General features: G+C 40.6%; 1 protein-coding gene across 1 annotated transcript in view; it reads left to right on the top strand.

Moving 5' to 3' along the window:
- Nucleotides 1-19,804, top strand: part of pdk3a (pyruvate dehydrogenase kinase, isozyme 3a) — a 61,061-nt gene that overhangs the window by 14,432 nt on the left and 26,825 nt on the right. The window contains exons 2-4 of the mRNA XM_060833524.1: nt 2,657-2,798; nt 11,854-11,925; nt 18,354-18,538. Of these exons, the coding sequence (XP_060689507.1) occupies nt 2,657-2,798; nt 11,854-11,925; nt 18,354-18,538 (399 nt within the window). The remainder of the gene's footprint in view (nt 1-2,656; nt 2,799-11,853; nt 11,926-18,353; nt 18,539-19,804) is intronic.

Genomic DNA, 19,804 nt, shown 5'->3' with positions numbered 1-19,804 from the left:
TTTCCATGGTATGGTATGAGTCAACGTGACAAAGCACTATTTATTTCCACATTATGGCAGAAGAAAACTATTTTATAAAGATATTGTCTTACAGCATTTATTATAACCATCCCATACTGAGTATACAACTCTCTGAACTATTTGCTTATTCTATTAGCTTTCTTTTTTTACCAACTTTATCAGTAAATGCAAAGTAAACACTAACACTGGATGCAATATTAGCTTGTATTATATATTGTGCTTCAGTTGCTGTAAACAAATTTGCAGCAAAGCATTGACCTTCAGTACAGAGTGATATTTATAGTGTGATCAGATTGCAAATGTCATGTTGCTTCTTAAGAAATGTGTGCTTGTACGCTAGTTGATTCTTACGAATGTAAGATGCAGCTATGTTAATCAAAGTAACAATGGAAATGTAAAATAAGTTTTGGCAAAAATCAGCTTTTTGTTTTATTTAGTACCTGAGGAGGTTTATGATTAGTATGAGAGGAAATCAGGGTGTATCTTTGCAGTTGAAATTCAGTTAAATTAATTTTGTATTTGACTCATAAAAACAAGATGCTATAAAAACTTAACAGAGACAAAAAAAAACTGCAGATGCTGGAATTTAAAGTAAACAGGCAGGAGATGGAAGAACACAGCAAGTCAGGCAGCATCAGGAGGTTGAGAAGTCAAATATTTTGGATACAACCCTTCTTCAGAAAAACTCAACAGGCTAGCAGGATCAGTGAAGAGAAATGGAGATTATGTTTCAAATCCAAGATGGTTCTTTGGAACTGAAGAAAAGTACAATGTAAAATAAAAATGGAAATTGCTGGAGAAACTCTGTGGAGAGAAGGCAGAGTAAATATTTTGGGTCCGGTGACCCATCTTCAGAACTCTCCACAGATGCGGCCAGAACTGCTGAGTTTCTCCAGCAATTTGTTTTTCTTTTATTTCCAGCATCCGCAGTTTTTTTTTATTTTAGGAAGTGTGATGAGTTTTATGCTGTTGAAACATTTTGGAGCCAGGGAGGCAGACTAAAATGGAAAGCTGGGATACGCTGTAGAGGATGGGAGAAATGAAAGAACAAAGATGTCATGGAACAGAAGGTGAAGGGAATGCTAATGTTTGTAGTAAAGAACTCAAGCAGTGATCAAAAATTATTGTTAATAACATTATAGTGAACATGCAAAATGTTAATCTTGATTTTCGCCATAGTTACTGGCAGATTTGTTTACAGTTTCAACAGTTAAGGAAAGCGATGGCCTAGTGGTATTATTGCTAGACTATTAATCTGGAGACTCGGGTAATGTTCTGGCAACCCAGGTTTGAATCCTGCCAGGGGAAATGTTGGAATTTGAATTAAATTTTAAAAAAATCAAAATCTGGAATTAAGAATCTAGTGATGTCCATGACATTATTGTCAGAAAAACTCCTCTGTTTCACGAATATCCTTCAGGGAAAGAAATCCTTACCTGGTCTGTCCTACATGTGACTCCAGACCCACAGCAATGTGGTTGACTCTCAATTGCCTTTTGAAATGGCGTAGTAGGCCATTCAGATGTACTAATTGCTGCAAAATTTCCAAGGACAACCTGGCACAGCCAATAACCAGGGACAGGCAAGAAATGCTGGCCAGCTAGCGATGTCCATATCCTACAAAATCAAGACATAAAAATTGCTTTAATTTTGAATTTACAGTATTTTGCTTTTATGTTAGTATTAGGATATTTTTAGAAAAAATTAATTGACACCCTTCAAAAGTTTTTAAAATGCTAACCTCTTACAATTGAGATTTCTGGTTTGTCAGGCAATGGCATTGATGAATTTAAAGTTTGGAAAAATAGCTAAATGCATTGTAATACGGTGTTTATATCCAGAGCAATATTTTAATTTGGAAAGCAATTATTTTCACAAAATCTTACCTGCTTCACTGAATTGCACTACTCTAACAAACACTTGTGTATATATTTATGGAGTAGCAAATTAATATTATGGGTCACAACCAAATTTGCATCACTAATAGTCAATTGTCTAATTGCTATTTTTGGGACATTGCTATCTGCAAGTTGTCTGTTGTCACTATCAATTGTTTTGCACTCTGTGGCATAAAGAGCTAAAAGCCACTCTGTAAATGAAAACGCTTTGCTCCCCTTCTAACTTAATGTCAATTCTGACCCCCAAAAAACTGATATTGGATATTGTGGTGGAAAGGAATTAGAAAGTAGCTGGAAACAGGGCCCAGGCCTGGCATGCTGTATTTGATTGCATCGTTTTTGTTTTTGCAGTCTAGATTCAAAGTGCATGAAGATTGCCCAAATGCATTTTATCATACCACTTTCCAGTATGAGTCCATATAAGGAGTCAAATCCCACACAAATTGAGTGGCTATTTAAGATGGTCAGGCAGCATCCAAGGAGCAGGAGAATCGACATTTCGGGCATGAGCCCTTCTTCCCTTCATGAGTCAATTCCTGAAGAAAGGCTCATGTCCAAAACGTCGATTCTCCTGCTCCTTGGATGCTGCCTTACCTGCTGCGCCATTCCAGCAACACATTTTCAGCTCTGATCTCCAGCATCTGCAGTCTCACTTTCTCCTGGCTACTTGAGATGCCTGTTTTTACAATCCGATATCGAGAATCTCAAATATTTAATTCTCTTTTCGTTTTCATTAGGTCGTGATAATGCATGTGAAAAGACTTCTTTTATGTTCTTACGAAAGGAGCTACCAGTTCGATTGGCCAACACCATGAGAGAAGTGAACTTATTGCCTGATAACCTGCTCAGCAGACCCTCTGTGCGACTCGTCCAGAGCTGGTAAGTGAATACCATATTTGAGAGATGAACAGGAATAAAATGAAATGTGCTCTATAACTAATACCAGTGCAGAGAAATTGCTGTACTTGGAATCTATTTAAAACTCAATTTTTGTGCAGAGTGCATTAATGTGGTCACTGGTAAAGCCATGCACTTGGGAAATTGTATTAAAATTTATACATGAGCAATTTGAACATAAGGCTCATTGATATCAACAGGTGACTCATTTTGTCAACATACATCACACTTTTAAAGGTATATGGTAGAAAAACATAAATTTACTTTCTTTATCCTGTGTAATTTTTTCTGACATGATTGTCCCATAATAAATATGGGACGCAATGATTTACATTAACTGATACGTCATCTATTTTTAAGTGTAATATCGTATGGACATTTCAGATTTTAATGAGAAATTAGTTGGCATTAAGTTTCACAAATTTTTTCTGATGTGATTCTTTTAATAGTCAAATCAATATGCCTTAAGTATGTTTATACTTTTTTCACATTCGGAACTATAAAATTCTCAGTTCAGAATCAAAGTATTTTCTAGGATATAGCCTTTTCGGCAAATACTAATTTTAAAATGTGAGAGGAAAGTGTGCTGTGTGTTTAATAATGACCTTGCAAACTAAAATGAAAGAGACAGAACTTTTCTTTCAAGTTTTTCAGGTACTTGCTTACGTCTCATCAAAAGTGACATTTTAATATTGTAGTGGTAAACCACATTCTTTCTTCTTTGTGTCTTTCATTCACTGGGATATTCCATAGCATGAGAGGCGGACAGAAAATTTCATTGTATTGCGTAATCTTGAGTTGTGGTTATGTGATAGTGCATGTGTCATTTCACTTCTGCAGCTGTTTGCCAACATGGCAGAGTGTTCGTGGAAGATCAAAAGCTACACTGCAAACTAGTCTGATAAGAATTTCAAGAATTACATTGTCATGTTGTATTCTCCCTAATCTGGGCATTGAAAAAAAAATGCTTTGCATTATCAAAATGTGAAGGAGAGTGCTGGTGATCAACACCTTGCTCACAATGAAGAAGCTTAGGGGAAAGAGAGAGAGATGAGCATAGACACTACTTCAGCAAAATGGTCCTTTATTTTGTGACCTAACTCTTTTGATTGTGAATCTGGAGGACATTGTCAAACCTGGTCTTAGGATTGCACCTGGTCTGGAGTTGAGCAACTGTGTATTGCAGAGAGACTCTCAAATAAGGGGTAAGCCATTTACTTGCGCATGCAAAGTGTTTAGTGTCTTTACTAAAATGGCCGTTAGCAACTTCCAGCTCTTATTTAACATGCAATCATTTCAATTGTGTTGGGGTTGGAAGTTTAAAGACATCTGAAGACAGTCACGGGGGCTATCAGATTTCTTAGTCATGCTTTTACAAAAGCTCGATCTTCCATGACTGACCAAAACCTGAGTTCCAGATGTTGGTGCATATGAATATTTAACTGATTTAGGATTGGAGATACATTAGCAGGACATTTGAGAGAGAAGCTGGAAGCTTCAGGAGTACATGACTTTCCATCTGTAACTGTCACCTAGGCCCTTTATACCATGAAGGTTAAAAAAATGAGAGGCAATCTGATTCAATCATGGGACCTCCAGACTGTGGAGTCATAGTTTCAGAATAATTAGTTGACCATTTAGGAAAGGGATGAGAAATTTCTTCATTCAAAGAGTTATGAATCTTTGGAATTCTCTAAGCTCCCCTCAACCTCCTTTTCTTCGTCGAAGAGTGTACTCTGATGGGGGTTGAAAGATTTTTTGGGTACTGGGGAATTATGGGCTTATGATTAAAAAAAAAAGCAAGAAGATAAAATTGAAGTATAAAATCAACCATGATGTTATTGAATATTGGTGCAAACTTGCATTGCCAAATGGCCTACTCCAACTCCCAGTTTGTTTGTTTATATGTGCATTGTGAATTGCTCATGTTAAATTAGAAGTGCTATGAGGAAATGCACATTCTTCTCCAATTCATAACTCCAGTCAATTCCAAGAATGCATTACTTACGCCTGCATTCATACAGGTCTACAGTTTCCTGAGATTCAAAATAATTTAAATTTTTGGGCACAGTGAACTAAATAGGAATAAAATGTGTTACCATTAAATCTTGAGGTGGACCTGTCAGCATACCAACCTCACAAGAGGGACATTGACCTTGAAAATTGTGCTACTTCTAAGATCTATAGATCCAAGGTATAGATTCTTGTCTCACCAAATACCAGTGAAGGCGCCTACCTAGTATCGTAAGTTGTTGACTGAGGGATTTGTCAAAAGTATTACCTAGCACTTGTACCCAGGCAAAGAAGACTGACGTAGTGCATGGAGAAAGTTGGATACGCTTTCGGGATCCTTTGTAACTTTGTGAGAGTTGTGGATTTGGGTGCAGCAGTGAGCGAAAGGTTTGTTTGAGATTTCAACATAATGTACTGTGTGTATTTGCTGAGGTTGGGCACTGTGAATTCAAAGGATTCCAGTAAGGCTTTTACTGAACTCCCAAAGTATCTTTTCATAAAATGATTGCAACTCCCTTTTGTTTCCCCTATTCTTTATTCACTGGTTTAGCCAGCAATTGCAGTAATTTTAATCAACCTGTTTGACTAGGGTGATTCCTGGTCTGGCAGGATTGTCTTATGGCAAAGGCTAAGTAGGTTGGGATTCTACTCATTAATGATCTTTTTGAAACATATTCTTAAGGGGCTTGACAGCATAAATGTTTTAACTAAGTCTGTCTCTTGCTCAACGGATTAGCATGATCGGCTGTCAAGCAGAAGGCTGCTGGTTTGAGGTCACCCAGGAACTAATTTCTCATAATTTAAGGGCAGCACAGTGGTTGGCCAGGGACCCAGAAGAAGGGCTCATGCCCGAGATGTCGATACTCCTGCTCCTTGGATGCTGTCTGACCTGCTGTGCTTTTCCAGCAACACATTTTCAGCTCTGATCTCCAGCATCTGCAGTCACTTTCTCCTAGATTCTAACTTTAGGCAATTATCTGTGTGGAGTTTGCCTATTCTCCTCGTGTCTGTGTGGGTTTTAACCTGGTGCTCAGGTTTCTTGCCACAGTCCAAATATGTGCAGATTAGGTGGATTGACCATGGTAAATTGCCCCATGGTATTTGTGGATGTGCAGGTGAGGTGGTTTTAGCCATGGTTAATGCAGGGTTATGGCAAGAGAGGTGGGGGTCAGTGGGTCTGGGTTGGAAGCTTTTTGGAGGGTCGATGTAGACTCAATGGGTCAAAGGCCTCTATCTGCACTGTAGAGATTCTGTGACATGCTGTTACACACCTCCAGATCAGATGGGCTTGAACCTGAATCTTCTGGCAAACAGATGGGGACAATACCACTGCACCATTTGACCACAAGAGCAGCAATTGTAACCTTTCCCAAACTGTCCTTGAGTTAAACTGCTTGCTAGGCTATTTCAGGATGCAGTTAAGAGTCAGTCATTTAACTGTGGGGCTGAAGTCACAGATACGGCAGACCAGGAAAGTTTAGCAGATTTTTAATATTTACAAATTGAATTTAAATTCTACAAATGTCATGGTAGGATTTGAACCCACGTTCCTGGAATGTTAACAAACAAAAACTGAAATTGCTGGAGAAACTCAACAGATGTGGCAGCATCTGCGGAGAGAAAACAAAGTTAATGTGCCTTATACCAAATACAATTGTCAAACATTAACTTGGTTTTCTATCTGTAGATGGTATGAGACCTGCTGAGTTTATCCAGCAACTTCTGTTTATGTTTGTTTCAGATCTCCAGCATCTGCTGTTTTCTGTTTTCTTTTCCTAGAAACTTAATCTAGCTATCTGGATTATTGTAGTTATCACTATACTACCATCTCCCCAAGGGAATTGGAAAGACATAACCTGACAACACAAGGAACTATGGTGTCAGAGCTGCTGGAATGTTGCCTACATCTGGTTCTCAAATAAATAAATGGTCACCAATTGAAGTCTGATCACTGTCTGCAGCTGACTTGTTAATGGAGAAACAAAAACATTGTGGTTACATATTGTGGTTACATATATTTTTGGAATTGTTAAAGAGGAGATTTAAGTACAGAGAAACACATTACTATTTGGGGAAGAGGAAGGGCATCCAAAGAAAGAATTGTCTGAATAATGGAAGTTACAATTAAAAATATAGTAAAGAAGCTGAATATAAAAATATTAAAGAGGGAGTTTGGAAGAGGCAGTAAAAGGGGCAAACAGCTCAACAAAGAACAAAAAGATGTTGTGAAACTCGAAATGGTTCAGAAAAGATTTACAGGATGTTGCCAGGGTTGGAGGATCTGAGCTACAGGGAGAGGCTGAACAGGCTGGGGCTGTTTTCCCTGGAGCGTCGGAGGCTGAGGGGTGACCTTATGGAGGTTAACAAAATTGAGGGGCATGAATAGGATAAATAGGCAAAGTCTTTTCCCTGGGGTCAGGGAGTCCAGAACTAGAGGGCATAGGTTTAGGGTGAGAGGGGAAAGATATAAAAGGGATCTAAGGGGCAACTTTTTCACACAGAGGGTGGTACGTGTATGGAATGAGCTGCCAGAGGATGTGGTTGAGGCTGGTACAATTGCAACATTTAAAAGGCATTTGGATGGGTATATGAATAGGAAGGGTTTGGAGGGATATGGGCCGGGTGCTGGCAGGTGGGACTAGATTGGGTTGGGATATCTGATCGGCATGGACGGGTTGGACCAAAGGGTCTGTTTCCATGCTGTACATCTCGATTTGGTTAGGTCTTTGCTCAAAGGCAAATCCAATTCACAGTAACACAATCTCCACCACAGATGGGGAAAGGAATCAAGTCCAGAATCCATTCAGCTAGCCCAGGGTGAGCCTATGATGGTACTAATCTGAACCAGACCAGTCATCTGTCTAACCAATCTGAGTTCAAGGCAGTGACAACTTTTATAGACTTTTATCTTATGGGGCTATGGATAGTGATGGTACAAGCTCCAACAATTTGTTTCCAACATTTGGAAGTTCTCCCACTCTTACTCCCTACTCTTGATTGCGTTGGAAGAAATTACACATTGATAACCAACCCATTTGGCTGTGTTATGTACATGTCTTCAGTGACTATTGAGTCTCCCCTTAGATGTAGGCATGCTTTCCACTGTGCCACAAGACCTCCAAAAATATTTGGAAAGCGAATAAATATAAAGTTAGTCAAAGTCAAGATGTGACTAATTAGCAAATAAAAATGGCGTTCAGCAAAGGCTTGGGGATGAGGCTTCAACCATCTCGGATTAAAATCTGCTTTATGCTTGCCAGCTGCTTTGCAGATGTGATGAATGACCCTACATCAGAGCTTAAGAATCTGCATTATTTTGTTATGCTATTAGAACCATGCATCTATCTTCACTAGAAAGGAGAATGCTGCCAATAAAGGAAGAGGGAGTAATGATGTTGGTTAAGATAAAAATGTAATTTAAAAAATTCAGTCTTCAAAAGTTGAAATATCATATGAATGAGATGCATTTGGAGTCACTGAGGGCTGTTTAGGATGAAATTTTTTTGGCTGCAGTTTTATAATTCTTGGTATATATAGGGATGGTACTGGACAAATGGTCAACTACAAATATTAAATCTAAACAAATGTGAAGGATAAGCTTGGCGACTAGAAGACAATCAACCATCACTGATGGGAGAAATCTTTGCAGACAATCATGGACAAAATGAATTTGCATTTGATGAGGGTGGGATAATAATTGGAAGCCAAGAAAAAATTGTAAAAGGCAAATTGTATTAATATGACTTCTTCAAATTTTTTTGAATTAATAGAAAAAGAATGGGGATTTTGTGGTTGAATTGTATCTGAACTTCCAGCACATGGTACAGCATGTAAATCTGGTAAAATTGGGATTAAATGAACAGTGGATTCAGAATTGGGTAATGCATGGATAGCAACAGTACTGCTTTTTTGGTACTTCTCAAGGTTAGTAAGATGACTTTTTGATAACATTAATTACCTGGATGTGGATACACAGAATAGTTTGAAAGTCTGTGAATGACACAAAGCTTAGAAAATAATGGAATGAGGTATTATCCTGGGGTTAAGTAGGAACAGGGATCTTTTGGAATGTTTCTACCAGAGTCCTTGAGGATAGTAGGATTATTGAAGAAGGATCGTGAAATACATGGGATTTTTGCTTTGTTAATAACTGTAGAATACTAAAGCAAGAATGCTGTGCTCACCCTTTATAAGGGTTTAAAATGATTGACAAGAGAATCAGATACAGCATGTTGTGTGGTCTCCAGTGCATTGCCTGAAATGGTGGTAAAAGCAGATTTAATAATAATGTTTGAAATAGAATTGACTAAGTAGTTGAAGGAGAGAGAAAATACAGAAAAATAGAGGAAGAGCAAGGAAATGGGAGCAATTAAATAATTTACCAAGACCACAAAATATATGAGCATTCTGCTCATTGAGTCTGCTCTGCTGATAGATCGTGGCTGATATATCCCTCAACCCCATTCTCCTGCTTTTTCCCTTTAATGTTTGAACCCCTTACCAATCAAGAATCTAACAATCTCTGTCTTAAAGTTTCTCACTGACTTGGCCTCCATAGCCTTCTGCAGCAATGACTTTCAGAGATTTACCACCTTCTGACTGAAGGAATTCCTTCTCTGTTCTTAGGGATTATCCCTTCACTCTGATGCTGTTCCCTGGTGCTCCAGGCTCTTTCTTAGTGGAAACATCTTCTCCAATTCCAGGCCTCTTGGTACTCTAAGTTTCAATGAGATCTGCTAGCATCTTTCTGAAGTCCATCGAGTACAGATCCAAAGTGCTCAACTGCTCCTTATATGACACACCCTTCATTCCCAACCCTTCATTGTTGTACACCTCCTGCGATGTTCTCCAGCACCAACACATCCTTCCTTAGATATGGGGCCAAAACTGCTCAAAATATTCCACATATGGTCTGACCAGGGCCTTTTACACCCTCAGCAGTCTATCCCTGCTCTTGTATTCTAGCCCTTTTGAAGTGAATTTTAACATTCAATTTGCCTTCCCAGTTGTCCTTTAAACGCATGTTAAACATTAAGAAAATCCTGAACTAGGAGTCATAAATTCTATTGTGCTTCAGACTTCCGAAGTCTTTTCCCATTTAAAAAATAGTCTGTGCCTCTTCCTATCAAAATACACAACATCACGCTTTCTCATATAAAATTCCATCTATCATTTCTTTACCCACTCTCTTAGCCTGTCCAACTCCTTCTGCAACCTCCTCACTTCCTGAACACTACCTCACCCTCCACCTACCTTTTGTGTTTAAATGCAACTGAAACAACAATTCCTTTATACAAATAATTAATGTATAATGTGAATAGTTGTTGTCCCAACAGTGACTCCAGCAGAATTCCACTGGTCACCAGCTGATAAAAGCCACTTTATTGCCATTCTCTGGCTTCTGTCAGTCAACCAATCCTTTATCGATGTCAGTGTGTTGGCTTTAATTTAGTAGCCTGCTTTGTAGCATCTTGTCAAAGGCCTTCTGGAAGTATAAATAGATTAAATCAGCTGGCATTCCTTTGTCTAACTTGCTTGTTACCTCCTCAAAGAATTTTAACAACAGATTTATTAGGCATGACCTCGCCTTGGCAAAACTGTGATGACTCAGACTTGTTTTATCATGCGCTCCCAAGTATCTCATAGTCTCATCCTTAATAATGGACACTAAAATCTTACCAATAACCGAGCTCAAGCCAACAGCCTGTAATTTCCCATCATCTGTCTCCCTCCCTTAAACAGTGATGTTACATTAGTCATTTCTTATCTTCTGGGATTCTCTGTGACTCGTGATTCCCACCAATGCCTCTATAATCTCCTCAGCTTTCTCTTTCAGAACGCTGCAGTTGTCCATCTGGTCAGGGCGATTTAGTCATCTTCAGACCTTTCAGCTTCCCTAGCACCACCTTTTGTAGTGATGGTCACTACACTAACCTCTACCCCTTGACTCTGCAGGGGTTCTGGTATGCTACTGATGTCTTCTACCGTGAAAACTGATGCAAAGTTAGTAGTCAGTTTCTCCATCGTTTCTTTGTTCCTCATTACTACATCTCCAGCCACTTTTTTTCAGAGGTCCAAGTTAAATAGGGGAAAGCTCAGGAGAGGTCCTTTAAAGTTTCCAGAACAAGTAATAAGACAGAGTATGGTAAGGGTCAGGAATCTAACTTTAGGCACAACGAATACGGGGACAGCTATGAGAAGCAGGGCAGTCAATGCAGGACTGAAGGTATTGTACTTTGATGCGCACAGTATACGAAACCAGGTAAATAAGTTTGTAGTGCAGATTGAAATTGGTTGATACAATATTGTAGGCATCACAGAATTGGCTGCAAGAGTATCAGAGCTGAGAACTAAATGTCCAAGGATGAGCATTCTGTCAAAAAGGCAGGTAGTTGGCAGCCTGCCTTGTTAGTAAGAAATGAAATTTAATTGCTAGCAAGAAGTGATATAAGATTGAAAGGTATAGAATCTGTGTGGGTAGAGTTGAAGAACCACAAAACGGGGTGGGAGCTGGCAAGGTGGGCTGAATAGCCTCCCTTTGTGCTGTAACTTCATTTACAGTTGGCAAGAGCTTGACCCTTGCTGAACCTCAAATACCAGTACCGAATTACTGATAGTGACATGACCCTGAACTTCTAGTCACAGCTTGCCCATTTCTCTCCCTATATGACATTTTTTCTTTTATGGATTTAAGTCTGCCACTCTAACTTGTCCTTTTAAACTTTCGTTGTTTTCTATGTCCATGTCAAGTTCCTCCGCAGTTTATCCTTCCTCCATTCCTCATGGAACATCTAGACTGAGAAACCTGTCTTGGTTGATTTACCTGCACCTACAAGGAAAATGAAATACAGTAAATTTTTCAACGGTGCTTGATTTGTTTTGAGATTAGTTAAATTACTCCATTTTAATCAGTATTTGGCATATTAAGTGGAATATTTTGCCACAAACATTGAAAACCTTGTTGTAACGCGACTTGTTATGGTGTGACTATCAACTAAAATCATTTTTATCACCTCTTTTACAGGTATATGCAAAGTTTTTTAGAGCTGCTAGAGTTTCAGAGCAAAGGGCCTGAAGATCCTCCTGTGTTGAATGAGTAGGAATCTGAATTGTTTTTTATTTCTATCAAAGTACTACATGATTAAGAAACTTTCAGTTGACAGTATATTTTCTTTTAAAAGCTGTCTTCTGTTCTTGCATTCCACTTATTGATGTGTGACTGAAATACATTCAAAAATCTGTAATTTGGCATGCCAGAAATGTCATCTCCTTCCTAATCTATTCTAATTGTGCTGACAACATATTTTTGACTTCCAAAATATGAGTTTGTGCAAGTTTTGATTACACTTTCTGAACAGTACCTTGAATTGCTGCTGAAGGTTTCCTGAACTGCCTTAAGGTAAAGTAACAGAACATAATATATTATTTTGAATTGACTTTGGCTATTTCGACATGTCGAAATAGTATCTTTTCCTTTGAGTTGATTTGCATTGTTAAGTTAACATCTTTGATAGAGTGTGCTGTTTTTATGCATCCGATTCCTTTTGCCTGCATTTGGAAATATATCTCTCCTTTTCTGCACTGCAATTCTTCTTTGAGCTCCGCCTACATCCCACTATACACCAGGCATTATACTTGTTTGTACTGATATACTCAGAATTGCCTCCAGTATTCCAGTGCAGTTTAGAAAACCTTGTTGTGATGTTGATCTGATCCTGAACTTTCTAAAATTTTATCTTTTTGCACTCTAACATGGAAAGATGTCCCAAGATGGTGAATTCCCAAAGGGTCAGGTAGCCTGAAATAGAAACAAAAAGGCAAGACTACTACAGAGGTATTTGGCCTTCAGTAGGAGGATGACCATTCGAATTTGAGGTGGTGATTGATTTTTGAAGCAAAGTAGTTCAGTTACTACAGAGATGATGGGTAACTGCAGTTTGGAATGAGGAATTGTACAGACAGCATGACTTTCAATACACTTAAATTTACAAGAATAGCAGTAAAGATGAGTTTTTTTAAATGTGGGATGTGGGTAGTGCTAGCTGGCCAGCATTTATAGCCCCTCCCTAGTTGCCCTTGAGAAGTTGTGGTGAGCTGTCGTCTTGAACTGCTGCAGCCCATCTGCTGTGGGTTGACCCACAATACCATTAGGGAGAGAATTCCAGGATTCTGGATGAGCGACAGTGAAGAAGTGGCAAAATGTTTCCAAGTCAGTATGGTGAATGGCTTGGAGGGGTTCTTGAAAGTGGTGATGTTCTCATATATCTGCTGCCCTCTTCCTTCTAGATGGAAGTGGTCATGGGTTTGGAAGGTAGTGTCTGAGGATCTTGGGTGAATTTCTGCCACTCCTTTTGCAGATAGTACAACACTGCTGCGACTGAGCATTGGGGTGGAGGGAGTGGATGTGGTGCCAGTTAAGTGGGGTGCTTTATCCTGGATGGTGTCAAGCTTCTTGAGTCCTGTTGGAGTTGCATTCATCCAGGCAAATGGGGAGTATTCCATCACACTCCTCGTTTGTGCTTTGTGAATGGTGAACAGGCTTTGGAGTCAGGAGGGGAATTACTTGCTGCAGTATTCCTAGCCTCTAACCTGCTGTTGAAGCCATCATTTATGTGATGAATCCAGTTGATATTCTGGCCAATAACTCCCAGGATGTTGGTCGTGGGAATTCAGTGATGCTAACACCATTGAATGTCATGGGGCAATGGTTAGATTCTCTCTTATTGGTGTTGGTCATAGCTTGGCATTTGTGTGGTGCAAATGTTACTTAGCACTTGTCAGCCCAAGCCTGGATAATGTCCAGATCCTGTTGCATTTGAAAATGGACTGCTTCGTTACCTGAGGAGTCGCGAATAGTGCTGAACATTGTGCAATCATCGGCAAGCATCCCCACATCTGACCTTATGATGGTGGGAAGGTTATTGATGAAGCAGCTGAAGATGGTTGGGCCTCAGACACTAACCTGAGGAACTCCTGCAGAGATGTCCTGGAGCTGACCTCCAACAACCATGACCATCTTTCTATGTATCAGGTATGACTCCAACTGGCAGAGAGGTTATCCCCTCATACCCATTGATTCCAGTTTTGCCAGGGCTTCTCGATGCCATGCTCGGTTATATGCAGCCTTGATGTCAAAGATGGTCAATCTCACCTCACCTCTGGAATTCAGCTCTTTGTCCATGTTTGAACCAAGTTTGTAATGAGGTCAGTAGCTGAGGGCCCCGGTGTAATCTAAACTGAGTGTCAGTGAGCAGGTCATTGCTGAGCAGGTGCTGCTTGATAGCACTGTTGATGACACCTTCCTTTGCTTTACTGATCGAAAGTAGACTGATGAGATGATAATTAGCCAGGTTGGATTTGACCTTATTGTGTACAAGATGTAACTGGGGAATTTTCCACTGTTGGATAGATGCCAGCATTTAAACTGTACTGGAACAGCTTGGCTGGAGTGACAGAATGTATTATGGATGTGGAACTTCAATGATCATCACAGAGCTAGTCTTGGAGCACATCTGGTGTCAGAACAGATTTTGCATTAAAGAGGGGCTGTGGCCATTCGCAGAGTTGTATTCAATCATAATCATACATCTCAACATCCTGACACATCCCTCACTCCATTATTACCATCAAGTCATGTGCCCAACTGTGATTCAAAAAAAATAGAGCTTGCCACAAGAGCAATACCATAAGACTACATTCATGCTAAACACGATTTGGAGACGTCGATGTTAGACTGTGGTGTACAAAGTTAAAAATCACATAACACCAGGTTATAGTCCAACAGGTTTATTTGAAAGCACTAGCTTTCGGAGCGCTGCTCCTTCATCAGGTGATTGTGGAGAATCATCTTTTAGAATGACCACGTTGGTTTCAGTTCTTTCATATGTAAACCACAAAGCCTTTTTTAAAAGTTACATTCTCAAGTGCACTTTAAGAATTGGTGTCATGCCAGCCCAGATAAGGTATTGAAGGTGTTAACTCCCTGTGAGGCTGTCTGTGCCACAATGGTCAGACTGATTTTAATCTAAAAAACGGATTTACAGAAAAGGTTTTACGATTTACATACGAAAGAACTGAAACTAACATGGTCATACATCACACTGCAAACGTTTTTGCTATAAATTCTGTGTCTTACAATCTTATTCTCCATAATCATCTGAAGGAGCAGTGCTCCAAAAGCTTCCAAATAAAGCTGTTGGACTATAACCTGGTGTTGTGTGATTTTTAACTTCATGCTAAACCACAGAAACAGATTGCAATAGACTGATAGGTCACCTACCAACAGGTTAGATTGAAGTACTGTACTTCTGCCAGATTCAGTTGGTGACAGTGATGGAAAATTCAACAAATGAACAGAATGAGGATGTACCATGATCATCCCCATCTTTCACAACAGAGATTATCAGCAAGTGAATCCCCATTCAGAACAGACAATCTTTAGCTAATTCAGTTCACCACATGATGCCAAGAAGTGGCTGAGCATGCTAAAACAGCAAAAACCAAATAGGCAGATGGAATAAGATGCGGGAAAATGTGAGGTATGCACTTTGACAAGAAGAATAGAGAAGCTGAATGTTATTTAAATTAGAAAGATTGTAGAAAGCGAGAGAACAGAGGGATTTGGAAGTCCTCATGCATGAATGATAAAAGCTGGCATCCAAGGTTAGTATTTGACAGGGAAGGCAAATGTTTATTTCAAAGGAATAGAGTATAAGAACAGAGAGATATTACCAAAAACGTATAAGGGTAAAAAATGAGGTCTGCAGATGCTGGAGATCACAGCTGCAAATGTGTTGCTGGTCATAGCACAGCAGGTTAGGCAGCATCTCAGGAATAGAGAATTCGACGTTTCGAGCATAAGCCCTTCATCAGGAATAAGAGAGAGAGCCAAGCAGGCTGAGATAAAAGGTAGGGAGGAGGGACTAGGGGGAGGGGCGATGGAGGTGGGATAGGTGGAAGGAGGTCAAGGTGAGGGTGATAGGCCGGAGTGGGGTGGGGGCGGAGAGGTCAGGAAGAGGATTGCAGGTTAGGAGGGCGGTGCTGAGTTGAGGGAACCGACTGAGACAAGGTGGGGGGAGGGGAAATGAGGAAGCTGGAGAAATCTGAATTCATACCTTGTGGTTGGAGGGTTCCCAGGCGGAAGATGAGGCGCTCCTCCTCCAGCCGTCGTGTAGTTGTGTTCTGCCGGTGGAGGAGTCCAAGGACCTGCATGTCCTCGGTGGAGTGGGAGGGGGAGTTAAAGTGTTGAGCCACGGGGTGATTGGGTTGGTTGGTTCGGGCGGCCCAGAGGTGTTCTCTGAAGCGTTCCGCAAGTAAGCGGCCTGTCTCACCAATATAGAGGAGGCCACATCGGGTGCAGCGGATGCAATAGATGATGTGTGTGGAGGTACAGGTGAACTTGTGGCGGATATGGAAGGATCCCTTGGGGCCTTGGAGGGAAGTGAGTGTGGAGGTGTGGGCGCAAGTTTTACATTTCCTGCGGTTGCAGGGGAAGGTGCCGGGGGTGGAGGTTGGGTTGGTGGGGGGTGTGGATCTGACAAGGGAGTCACGAAGGGAGTGGTCCTTGCGGAACACTGATAGGGGAGGGGAGGGAAATATATCCTTGGTGGTGGGGTCCGTTTGGAGGTGGTGGAAATGGCGGCGGATAATACGTTGTATGCGCAGGTTGGTGGGGTGGTAGGTGAGAACCAGTGGGGTTCTGTCTTGGTGGCGGTTGGAGGAGCGGGGCTCAAGGGCGGAGGAGCGGGAAGTGGAGGAGATGCGGTGGAGGGCATCGTCGATCACGTCTGAGGGGAATCTGCGGTCCTTGAAGAAGGAGGCCATCTGGGCTGTGCGGTGTTGGAATTGGTCCTCCTGGGAGCAGATGCGGCGGAGACTAAGGAATTGGGAATATGGGATGGCGTTTTTACAGGGGGCAGGGTGGGAGGAGGTGTAGTCCAGGTAGCTGTGGGAGTCAGTCGGTTTATAATAGATGTCTGTGTTGAGTCGGTCGCCCGAGATAGAAATGGAAAGGTCTAGGAAGGGGAGGGAGGAGTCTGAGACAGTCCAGGTGAATTTCAGGTCGGGATGGAAGGTGTTAGTAAAGTTGATGAACTGTTCAACCTCCTCGTGGGAGCACGAGGCAGCGCCGATACAGTCATCGATGTAGCGGAGGAAAAGGTGGGGTGTGGTGCCAGTGTAGTTGCGGAAGATGGACTGTTCCACATATCCTACGAAGAGGCAGGCATAGCTGGGGCCCATGCGGGTGCCCATGGCAACTCCTTTAGTTTGGAGGAAGTGGGAGGATTGAAAAGAGAAGTTATTCAGGGTGAGGACCAGTTCAGTCAGTCGAAGGAGGGTGTCAGTGGAAGGGGTACTGGTTGGTGCGGCGGGAAAGGAAGAAGCGGAGGGCTTTGGCACTAGTCGGACCACAGCAGGAATATTGTGAACAATTTTGGACCTTTTTATCTAAGACAAGATATACAGGCATTGGCGGCAGCCCAGAGAAGATTCACAAGGCTGTTGCTGGATATGGATCAATTGTCTTGGAAGGAGAGGTCAAGTAGGCTAGCCTGATACTCGCACGCGCGCTCTCCCCCTTTTCCCCCCCCCTCGCTCTCCCCCTTCCCCCCCCCTCGCGCTCTCTCTCTTTCCCCCACTCCCCTCTCCCTCTTTCCCTGACTCCCCTCTCCCTCTTTTCCCCCACTCCCCTCTCTCTTCCCTAGTTTTGTTGGGTTGCCTTCACTAATGGAATGGCAGTGTTTGGAGAAGGCAATTAACCACCACCAGTCAAGGGCAAGTCGGAATGCCTTATCAGCAATATTCATATTTTGTGAATAGACAAATTGGAGGTGAGCTAAGAGTTTTGGATTTGCTAATTCTGGAGGATATAATAGCATGGATGAAGGTTTCAGCAAGTCAAAAGCTGAAATTAAGGAAGCTATGGATAACCTGTTGAAATAAATGAATATTTTATGTTGGAGAAAATAGGACATCAGACCACAGATTAGCATCAGATAGTATGTTGAAGTTGGAGTTGTTTTCTGTGACCAAAGACAGGGATAAAATCAGTGATGAGGGAATTAAGTTTATAATAGGAGGTTAAAAACGGGTGGCACAGTGGTTAGCACTGCTGCCTCACAGCGCCAGAGACCCGGATTCAATTTTTGCCTCAGGCAACTGTCTGTGTGGAGTTTGCACATTCTCCCCGTGTCTGCGTTTCCTCCCACAGTCCAAAAATGTGCAGGTTAGATGAATTAGCCATGTTAAATTGCTCGTAGTGTTAGGTGAAGGGGTAAATGTAGGGGAATGGGTCTGGGTGGGATGCTCTTTGGAGAGTCAGTATGGACTTGTTGGGCCGAAGGGCCTGTTTCCACACTAAGTAATCTAAAGACAATGGGTAGAACAAATGTTTTGGTATATTTTTGATATTTTTAGTTTTAAGTCATATTTGTGTGCATGTTTCCATTATATGGCTTCAATTAAAATGATCATTTTTGACTTGAATGTATAATTATCTTGACCCAATTAATTTTTCTGCCTCAGTTTTCTAGAATCTCTGATTAAAATCCGAAATCGACACAATGACGTAGTGCCAACCATGGCTCAGGGAGTTATTGAATATAAGGAGATGTATGGCTTTGACCCATTTATTAGTAGTAACATCCAGTACTTTCTGGACCGTTTCTACACCAGCCGTATTTCATTTCGGATGCTTATCAACCAACACAGTAAGTCTGTTGTCTTTGTGATAAAGTTCAAAGCTTTTTGTAATTTATTTCATGGGATGTGGGCATCACTGGTTATGTATGCCCACATTTGTTGCCCATCCTTAATTGTCCTTAAACTGAGTGTCTTGCTTGACCATTTCAGAGAGCAATTAAGAATCAACCTTTATTGCTGTGGATCTGAAGTCGTACGTAGATAAGGCCAGGTAAGGATTGCAGTAACGAAAGAGTCCTAACTGCTTTCTGAAATGGCCAAACAGGCCACTGAGTTGTTAGAAATGCAGGTCACCATTTCCTTCTCATTAGCAGTTAAAGTGAATGCCGACTTTGCCGTCCTTCTGTGAATGATCAAAGACTGTCATTCCCAGTAACAGTTGTAGCATTTTAATTAATAAAATAAAATTAGCTTTCTTGAATTCAACTGTGTACACAAAGTTACCAAAATTTAAAAGTGGAAAAAGTTTTAAAATGTTTGCTTTGCCAGCTCTGTTCTCTTTTTCCTATTTCATCTTGATACTGATCTTCATGTTTATCTAACTTCTTAAATAAAGCTTGTTCTATTGTGATAGCTCGCAAACCATATTTCAATAATATTCTGATGAAATTTTTTAGCTTTTTTCCACTGAAAAATTTTGTTTTATTTATGATTCACCAAACAGTAGAAATAACATTTTTAGTTTTTTTAGATCCTTTAATAATTTTAACCATTTCTTAACTCTACTGAGCATAATCCATGTATTTTAAAATCCTGATAACTAAGCCCTTTCATCTATTAAATCTATATGTCATCTGCGTAATGCGTGTTACATACTCTGCTTTCAATTAAATCTTTGCATGGATTCATAAATCTTGTTTTGGGTTCCATTTTATACATTTGTTTTACTTAAAAGCTTGCTTTTAAAGATTTGTGTTTCTGCAGTCATACATCTCTTTCTTGTTCAACTGCGCTGAAAATTTATTTTCTGATTCTTTCTCCTACCTGCGAATCTCCAACACCACAAAGTTTACATTTACTGCAGTAGATTAACTTTATGATGCTTTAATATAACACTAGTGATTCATGAATGCCATACACTTTAATGATTGCCATGATGTTTTAGAAAGGGCCCAAGTCTCTTTGCCTTAGTAAAGCAAAAAATCCCTACCAATGGTGCACTGTTTAATTTGAAGTTTTACTGCTTTGAGCTTTAAACCATGCAAGAGAATGTGAAAGCAAGTGCTTGATATAACAAAGCAAATATTTCAGTTAAATAGACTGTCATCGGACTT

The sequence above is a fragment of the Hemiscyllium ocellatum genome, chromosome 12 (assembly GCF_020745735.1).
Source record: "Hemiscyllium ocellatum isolate sHemOce1 chromosome 12, sHemOce1.pat.X.cur, whole genome shotgun sequence".
NCBI lineage: Eukaryota > Metazoa > Chordata > Chondrichthyes > Orectolobiformes > Hemiscylliidae > Hemiscyllium > Hemiscyllium ocellatum.
Note: the sequence above shows the minus strand (reverse complement) of the source record. Positions and strands in the feature narration are given on the sequence as shown.